At 36.9% G+C, this 7,942-nt stretch overlaps 3 protein-coding genes across 3 annotated transcripts in view; 1 reads left to right on the forward strand and 2 right to left on the reverse strand.

Moving 5' to 3' along the window:
- Window positions 1–140: 140 nt before the first annotated feature.
- Window positions 141–4,006, reverse strand: LOC100633523 (putative ammonium transporter sll0108). Its single transcript, XM_011407878.2, has 7 exons — window positions 3,923–4,006; window positions 3,784–3,855; window positions 3,654–3,728; window positions 3,403–3,522; window positions 2,669–2,972; window positions 462–474; window positions 141–405 (listed from the first exon to the last, which is right to left on the reverse strand). Exons 1-7 carry the CDS (start codon window positions 4,004–4,006, stop codon window positions 141–143), a joined length of 933 nt encoding a protein of 310 aa, XP_011406180.1.
- A 17-nt stretch (window positions 4,007–4,023) lies between these two features.
- Window positions 4,024–6,181, reverse strand: LOC100633648 (cilia- and flagella-associated protein 53-like). Its single transcript, XM_003389098.3, has 9 exons — window positions 6,034–6,181; window positions 5,866–5,985; window positions 5,698–5,807; window positions 5,359–5,648; window positions 5,155–5,261; window positions 5,014–5,094; window positions 4,747–4,965; window positions 4,479–4,695; window positions 4,024–4,425 (listed from the first exon to the last, which is right to left on the reverse strand). The coding sequence occupies exons 1-9, from the start codon at window positions 6,106–6,108 to the stop codon at window positions 4,103–4,105; spliced, it is 1,542 nt and encodes a 513-aa protein (XP_003389146.1). The 5' UTR covers window positions 6,109–6,181; the 3' UTR covers window positions 4,024–4,102.
- Window positions 6,182–6,297: 116 nt separating this feature from the next.
- LOC100633776 (phospholipid-transporting ATPase ID) overlaps window positions 6,298–7,942 on the forward strand; it is a 10,449-nt gene continuing 8,804 nt past the window's right edge. Inside the window, exons 1-6 of the mRNA XM_020000845.1 lie at window positions 6,298–6,509; window positions 6,609–6,719; window positions 7,054–7,115; window positions 7,228–7,341; window positions 7,495–7,593; window positions 7,719–7,783. Of these exons, the coding sequence (XP_019856404.1) occupies window positions 6,422–6,509; window positions 6,609–6,719; window positions 7,054–7,115; window positions 7,228–7,341; window positions 7,495–7,593; window positions 7,719–7,783 (539 nt within the window). The 5' untranslated portion in view covers window positions 6,298–6,421. The remainder of the gene's footprint in view (window positions 6,510–6,608; window positions 6,720–7,053; window positions 7,116–7,227; window positions 7,342–7,494; window positions 7,594–7,718; window positions 7,784–7,942) is intronic.

Raw genomic sequence — 7,942 nt, forward strand, 5'->3', positions numbered from 1 at the left:
ATATATGAAAGTAGTCAAAACTATAAATAAAGAAATAAAATATAATCTTTCCAATCATCCTTCTAAAATTTCTCACGCACACATATATATATACTTATATAAGTAAGACACTATTCTTAATTCTCTATCTCTTTTTGTTTCTAACCTCCAATCAATACAGCAAAAGGTGGCTCAATGAAGACACAGCATCCAGTAACTGCAACAAGTGAAGCAAGTATAGCATTAGCTATTTCATTAGTGTTGTAGTTCTCATCTCTTTTATATAGCTGGACCAATCCTGAGATTACGACTTGAGTCAGTCCGCCTGAAGCAGCTGCTAGGCTCATTGTCAGTGCCGTCCTTCCAACAGCTGCATGATTGGCCTTACCAGCTATGGACTCAGTTGAACCACAGTTGAATGCAAACCTAGGTTATAATGAAAAAGTAATGACCATTGAAAAATGCAAAAATATAGCAATTACAATTCACCTGATACTAATGTAAAGAGTAACAAATTATGTAACATAACAACATTCACTAGAAAATATCCTGTACTGTAGTACATCAAATTTTGAGCAACTTTTAAAATTTATTAAAAATTCATAAAAAATCCAAACTGGAGTCAGCTTAAATTTTATGTCCAACACAAGTACATGTATATGTATCTGATAAAATTATTAAAATGGTGAATTTTTCTTTTTCAATTTTAGCAAAAATTTGGTCTGATGACCCTGTACTATAGTACAGAATATTTGGCCTGATTTTGGGGCAACTTTAAAAATTAAAAAATTCCGACTTATATACTAAGAATAACATACCAAGTAGTCCAGAGGATCAAAATTCCAAGAGCAGCACTCTCAACATTTTCCTCTCCTCCCCCACTGGGATACATCCACTCAAGAAAACTAGAAACAAACACACACACACACACCTCATAAATCAATTAATGTAATAAAACACATATTTAATGCTGCGTTTACACTACAGAAGTGGGCCAAACCGTGCTGAACCAGGCTGAGCTGGCCCTTCTGTACTAACCATGCTGGCCTGGTTTGGCCCAGCTCACTTCAGCTTAGTTTGGTTACTGTTTACACTATCAAATGAAACTGTGCTGGCCAACTTTAAACAGGGCTGGCTCAGTTAAAGAACCTAGTGTAAACACAGTATAAGTCAAATTTTTTAGTATAGCTAGGCTAGTGTTGCATCAATTTTAAAAAGCAGGTGAGTTGACCTTTGACCTGTACATAGTGCTGGAATAGAACCGAACTCACTTGCAGCTTGAACATATCTCATACTGTCTTCACAAGCATACTGTCATAATACCAGTATGCACTTAATGAACACATTGTCATATTGTAGATCCACTTTTATATAATTATATAACAAATCATTCATTCATTCATTGAGTACCATTAACTAGGTGAATGTAAACATTGTGGGGTCGAGCATGAGCAAGAGATTCATATAATGATCTATTTTATTCTTTTGTATTTGTGTTTGTGTTAGGTGTTTTTATATTCAGACACAATTGATTATTCATCGATCATGTTCTCGTCATCATCTAGACATAAATATTCTAAACAAGCTGTCTACAGCCAGACAAGACAGAGGGGATTTAATGTATGTAAGACTCCTGTTGATTATAACATAATATTCATCCAAAGTCCTTCTCCTTCATTCTTTATCTGACTCAGTTGCTATACTCTTCTTATCCTCTTGTTATGATTTCTTTTAGGGCAAGTTATATTCATCTACTCTGTTTGTTTCCTAAATTCTGGCTCTTTACTCCATCCTATTTATGAAAGGGCTTTCAACTTTTATTCTGAGACTTATCAACCTTCTTTCTGCGCTTCTCTCTATTAATTAACTTTATAATAGTATACTAAATTAATATCGTATTTTTCCGTTCACGAACAAGACGTAACGTAAATAGACCTAGACAGATTAGTGTGGGTCTCGCTCATGCTCGACCCAACTACTAAAGGGCCCTACATGTAAATATCATAATTCATTGAATGCAGCTATCAATTACCACATCATTATACTATATACTATAGAGTAATCCTCACCCTTTCTTATGAGAGGCTACTTCCTTTACATCTTGAGTGACACTGTTCGATTTCTCATTCTATGGGTGGATAAAACAGCAGATAAGTACATGATGTTTTCATAACTGCAGCCAATAGCAACCAAGCCTATCTCATTCGTAGAATATGTCAAAAATATGTACATGTACAGCTACTAAAATTTTAAATTCCAAGCATAAGAGAATTAGTACTCTAAAATTGGTTATTACCCTACTACTATGGTCTGTTATTGCAGTCTGTTTCTACACTAAACTGATTAGCTAAACCCAATCAATGTATCATAACAAGGAGTGTGTGAAGTGTAGTGTGGAATGAATTGTGTGTAGTGTAGAATAAATTGTGTAGTAAGCAGCTGGAATGTTATGAAAGATAATAATTTCTTACTTTGTCCTTCCTGCGTAAAAACAGGCAGCAGTCTTGCAGTTTTGAGCGTATTTTTTCTGTTGTTTCAAGCTTGTGAAAAATAGCCAGCACCAAACCAGCCATACCACCTGTAGGAGGAGGAAGATTGATTGTACAAAGATATAAAAATAGCACACGCCACACACTATAAACTATAGTATCCCATGGAGTGATATCTCACGATTAACTGATAGACTTACCACACAAATGAACAAGTCCAGAGCCAGCAAAATCAATGAATATAAAGCTGTGAAGATTATCGGACGGTTCTATAGTAAAATATTGGTGATCCCTCTCATAAATGTAGGTCCCATTGCAGTATCGATACGGTGAGCCAAACAGGGGCTGTCTAGGACCAGCTGCCCAGAAAAAACGAGCAAGCAATGGATGTATGATCCCGGCCATTATAAATGAGTAAACGAATGCTCCCATGACCCTTAATTGTACCTTTGAACCAACCAAAGTACCACCAATGATAGTAGCTGTGTTACTAGCAAAAGTAAACTAGAAAAAAAAGATATTTTGATATTACATTAATGTGCATAATGTTATGCCCACCATCCACTATTCAACTTTGCTGAAAGCAACTTTGTGGTTACTTTGATGTGCTGTCAACTCTGTTGCCTGAAATAGAACTCAGTTCTATTTTAGGCAACAGAGTTGCCCTAAGATCAAAGTAGCCACAGAGTTGCTTTCAACAAAGTTGAATAGTGGATGGTGGGCATTAGAATTGTAGATCTAATACAGATTACGTAGATAATTTGACCTTCAATTTTCATCCTATACAGGCCGCAATACAGTTACTAATAATTATACACCCAATGATAACTTTATCTAGTGTATACATATACATACACCCAAACATAGGTAAACATTGATTTCTCAGTATATCAATAAGTATTCCCATGTCGACACCAATCGGGTCACTGCTTACCCGAAAAAACCAAAAAATATAATCCTGATCTTCTCCAATAAAGATTCCAGTCGTGTTGCCAGAAATGGCATAGCCAAACAACCAGAAGGAGATGGTACCAGCAAAAATGTCAATATATTTCTACAAAAATAACATTGAGGGTGATAATGATTCATTTATTGAGCTGTTGAACAACAACAACAACAACATCAACAACAACAGAAACTAAAACAATGTAATTATATAGACAAGTTTATATTATGGTAGCTTACCAGTAGCACAACTCGCCTCCTAAAAACTGGCTCACTTCTTGCAAATGCTTCCTCGACATACAAGAACCCTGCTTTCTGTAAAAATAATTATATATTGAAATAATATTCACACGAGCTAGCTCCATCTTACCATAAAGAACATGAGTATGGCGCAAATGACTACCCATCCAGCGCTGGCATCATCATAGCGATCAGAATATGTCTATTGTGAGCAAAAGAAAGCACACACACATTGGTGACTGATTGATGGCCAGAAGCTAATTGCTTACATCGTCGCACGCAGATGATTGTGCCCTGAAGAAGCAGCTATCATTTTCCTCAAATCTAGAGCAGACAGACGCAGACCCTGACATGATTATTAGTCTCTTTATTTCACTCAAATGAGAATAAACTGACAACAAACTGAGAATATACACAATATATTTCTAAATGCACTACAAGCCCCACCCTCAAGGTGGCCCTGGAAGTTCAATAAGTCTGCGTGGGTGTATCTTCTTGAGATCTGGATTGAGAACTGCCTGCCTCACTCTTATCTGGTGCAAGTATTCCTCTCTCTGGGCCAGCTCCAGGTCATCTTGGAGCTCCTGCTCTTCCTTTTTCTTAATTATTTCTTGATATTTCATTTGGTCCAGTAGATTTTGTTGGTGAGCTTTATTTTTCTGTCGTAAAGTTTTCTGATTTTGTTCCTCAAGCTCTTTATGCTTAGCAATATTTGCAGCTACTTCTTCTGCCTCTTTAGCTAGCTCTTTCTTTCTCTCTGCAATTGCATTCACTACAAAAAGAGGGATCATTAAAATTTTAATACTTAGCATACAAAACGCTTACGTTTCTCGCTAATCTGCTTTTGTCTTGTCTGCACAACATCATTTAGTAATTTCTTCCTAGCCTCTCTCTCTTTCTTCCACTGTGCTAGGCGTTGTCCCCACTGCTTCTCTACTTCAATTGTGAGGAGTTGGTCCACTTCTTTCTCTCTCTTCTCCTCTTCTTTCTTTTGCTCGGCTAAGTAAGTACGATATTGCTGCATTTCTCTGCATAGCTCTTGCTGCAGTGAGAAAATAAATAACATTTTAATTAATAATTTTTTATAATTTACTCTTCTTTCTTGATGCTCTGTGGCCTCATCGCTTGATTTCTTAAGCATCTCTTCGAGTAGTTTCATGTCCATGGCCAATTCTTCTTGTGCTTCTCGTGCTTTTCTCTTCAACTTCAGACGAAGTGATAAATTAAGTTCAGCTCTTCTTTGCTCTTGACTTCGTTTCTTCTCTTCTCTTGCATGATGTTCTTCCAGTACCCTCAGTGCTGCCTCCTCTCTCTAAAAAATTATGAGTATAATTAATTTTAGACCAAATTTTTTACATACCAAATGTGCAGCTTCTTGTTCTTTCAGATTACGAAGCTCCTCTTTGTTTTTCTCCATTGCAGCTGTTTGAAGTGTTAGAACCTACATGTATACACATTACAGTTAAGATTGTGTGTAACATGCTATTCATGCACATGATACCTTGAGCATTTGTCTATTCCTTTCAATTTTTTGTGCCTCTTCCATTTCTTCCCGTTTGCATTTTGCATCAATGTCCTCCTGCCACATCTTGGCATACATTTTCTCCTCTGTGGTAATACATAAATAAAAGTCAACATTATACATCAATATTTGTTATTTTGACACTTCATTGTGTAGACATGCACACATGCAAGTTTGCTTTACCTTGCTTCTCTCTTTCCCTTTTCTCAGCATTCAGCTTCAGCTGATAAGCTCTGTCAGTAAAGACTTCATCTCTGTGCTTTCTAGTGAGGAGGGCTCTCATCTCCTCGCACTGATTCCTCCATCTTTGCTCAAGTTTTTCATCAACCAGAGCAAGCCTCTGCTGCTCTCTCTGCTCTCGAAGCTGTCTTGCTCTCTCTCTCATCTTTGCTTGTCTTTCTAGTGTTGTCTCTTGCTTCACTGCTATTTCAGACATGTACTGTTCTTCCTCTGATTGCAATAAAGCTCTCAATCTGTTTTGCAAAATAAATAATGCTTTTGGGGACTCATTGATCATCATACTTGTCTCTCCTTTCCTCTAGGCTATACTGTCGCTGTTGCATGAGGTGCTCCACTCTTCTTTTAATAGTGTTTCTTTTGAGTTTTGCATCAGTTTCGTTCTCCCAAGTAGTCTTGAAAAGAGAGAGAGAATTGAATTACTGCATGATCAACATGCAGTTACTGCCATACCTTGAGATCAAACTGTTTATTGTAGCTGACTATAGCCTCTGCTTCCTCTCTTAGCTTGTGTTGTTTCCTGGTCTCCAAGATGAGATGCTCCTTTGGTAGTTTTGATGGTCGCTTTGCTCTCTATTATTAGTGATTATTTCCACATAATTACTGTTTTGATGGACTTACAATGGCTACAGAGTGAGGTGTAGGCCCAGTTACTTCCCTATTAAGTCTCCTACCACCTATAATACCCAGGTCCATGTTTGCAAGCTATCTTCTCAACTCAATCCCTTTGCACACTCCTTTTGTTATCCAAGTTTGGTTTCTATGGCAACAAAGCAATCACGTGAGATTAGTTTATTGAGTCACGTGAGAAAAGTTATTATGAATTATTAATCACGTGAGACAAGTTTATTAAAATATGGACAAAAATTTTGATGAATGATGATTAATTTTTCATTTTTAGGAGGAGGCACTTATCTGATCTTTTAGAGAATTAGGGGCAGTTTTTTTAAGTTCAGAAAGCCCATTTGTTTACTCCTGAGCCTATAGAAAGGATTCTAGGCTCCTAGCTATGGCTGACATTGAGAGTGACGAAGAAGGGGCAGTAGTATCCAGTGAAATTCCGGAGGTCACTCAGCAGGAGATAGAAGTAGCTCCCGGTAAGAATCTAGTCTTTATTGTATATTTTGACCTCTCTCTCCATTTTGGGCGACTCTGATTTTATTTTTCTGTTTTGTTTTTTTGCATGTTTTCATTAGCTCCAGCTGAATCACCGAAAGAAGAGGTTCCAGAGAAATTGGGGGACAACGACGATGAATCACCATCAATATGGCAGAGGATAAAGGACCTTTTCCCTTGCCTTCGCTACAGTAAGAAAGAAATACACTTATTATGTGTGTGTAGTTATTACAACATGTGTGCATGTACATATGTACATGTAGGTTTCTTGTTAAAAAACAATTAATTATCTAATTAGACAGCCAATATTATTACATGTACAGTACATATGTACATGCTTGTTTTTATAACATTTAAATCAAACAAATCCATGTACATTTACGTTTGATTCTTTGACTTTGCTAAAGTCCTGTTAATTATATTTAATGCATGGGATGTTACTATCCTAATGGCACTATTGGCTATGTGTGCATGTACATGTACATGTAATTATATCTCCTTCTCTCTCTCTCTCTCTCTCTCTAGATGAGGACTTGAGGCGTGTGACTGCTAACAATAGAGAAGAGAATGCTCAGTACAAATATGCTGTAAGTCACCTCATTCACATAGAGAGTTAACTGTCACGTCTCACCCTTCCTTGTCATTTGACATTATGATAGCATTGAAATTATCTGTCTCTAATGTCTTGTTTTTGTACAGAACAATGTCATAAAGACGGCAAAGTACAACATCATAACATTCCTACCCATCAACCTGTTGGAGCAGTTCCTCAGGATTGCTAACTTTTATTTTCTGATTCTTGTTATTTTACAGGTAAAGAGAGGGCGAGAGAGAGAGAGAGAGAGAGGCCGTAAAAAGAGCTGCTTTAAGAGCCTACCAGTCTCTTTCAATAATGTTTTAATAATGTCCCTCCTACCTTCTCTTTTCTCCCCTCTCCCCCTACTCACACACACACACACACACAAGGCTATACCTGGCATATCTTCAGTTCCAGTCTATTCTACTCTAGTCCCATTGTTAGGTGTACTTGCTACTACTGCCATCAAGGATGCCTATGATGACATTGTAAGCCAAACAGCACTATATAACTACAACATTATACTTAGTGTGTGTTATGCCAAGTGAACCTGTTTTGTACCAATCAATATCTTCTTATAGCCGTGTTTGTATTTATATTGTTAATTTTATAGAAACGGCACATCAGTGACTATCGTATCAATTCACGTCCAGCAGACATTGTAAAGCCTGATACAGAGTAAGTTGTACATGTACATGTACATGTACATTTAGGAGAATTGCTTGCTATAGCATTAGCTGATGTGATTAGTGATAAGACATATTTTACACTATATCATTGTTATTTTAATAATATCTGTTATGAATACAAGTAGGATTACTATTATTATTATTGTCG

This window comes from Amphimedon queenslandica, unplaced genomic scaffold, assembly GCF_000090795.2.
Source record: "Amphimedon queenslandica unplaced genomic scaffold, v1.1 AMPQUscaffold_13148, whole genome shotgun sequence".
Classification (NCBI taxonomy): domain Eukaryota; kingdom Metazoa; phylum Porifera; class Demospongiae; order Haplosclerida; family Niphatidae; genus Amphimedon; species Amphimedon queenslandica.

Bases quoted from the DNA above. Each gene is read 5' to 3' on its own strand.
- LOC100633648 (XM_003389098.3), bottom strand. From the start codon at position 6,108: ATGGACCTGGGTATTATAGGTGGTAGGAGACTTAATAGGGAAGTAACT. The intron at 5,095-5,154 runs GTATCATGTGCA...GTATACATGTAG, and splicing joins GGAATAGACAAATGCTCAAG to GTTCTAACACTTCAAACAGC. The intron at 4,696-4,746 runs GTAAATTATAAA...TTCTCACTGCAG, and splicing joins CAGAGCATCAAGAAAGAAGA to CAAGAGCTATGCAGAGAAAT.
- LOC100633523 (XM_011407878.2), bottom strand. From the start codon at position 4,006: ATGTCAGGGTCTGCGTCTGTCTGCTCTAGATTTGAGGAAAATGATAGC. The intron at 3,856-3,922 runs GTAAGCAATTAG...TGCTCACAATAG, and splicing joins AATCATCTGCGTGCGACGAT to ACATATTCTGATCGCTATGA. The intron at 3,523-3,653 runs GTAAGCTACCAT...TTATTTTTGTAG, and splicing joins GGAGGCGAGTTGTGCTACTG to AAATATATTGACATTTTTGC.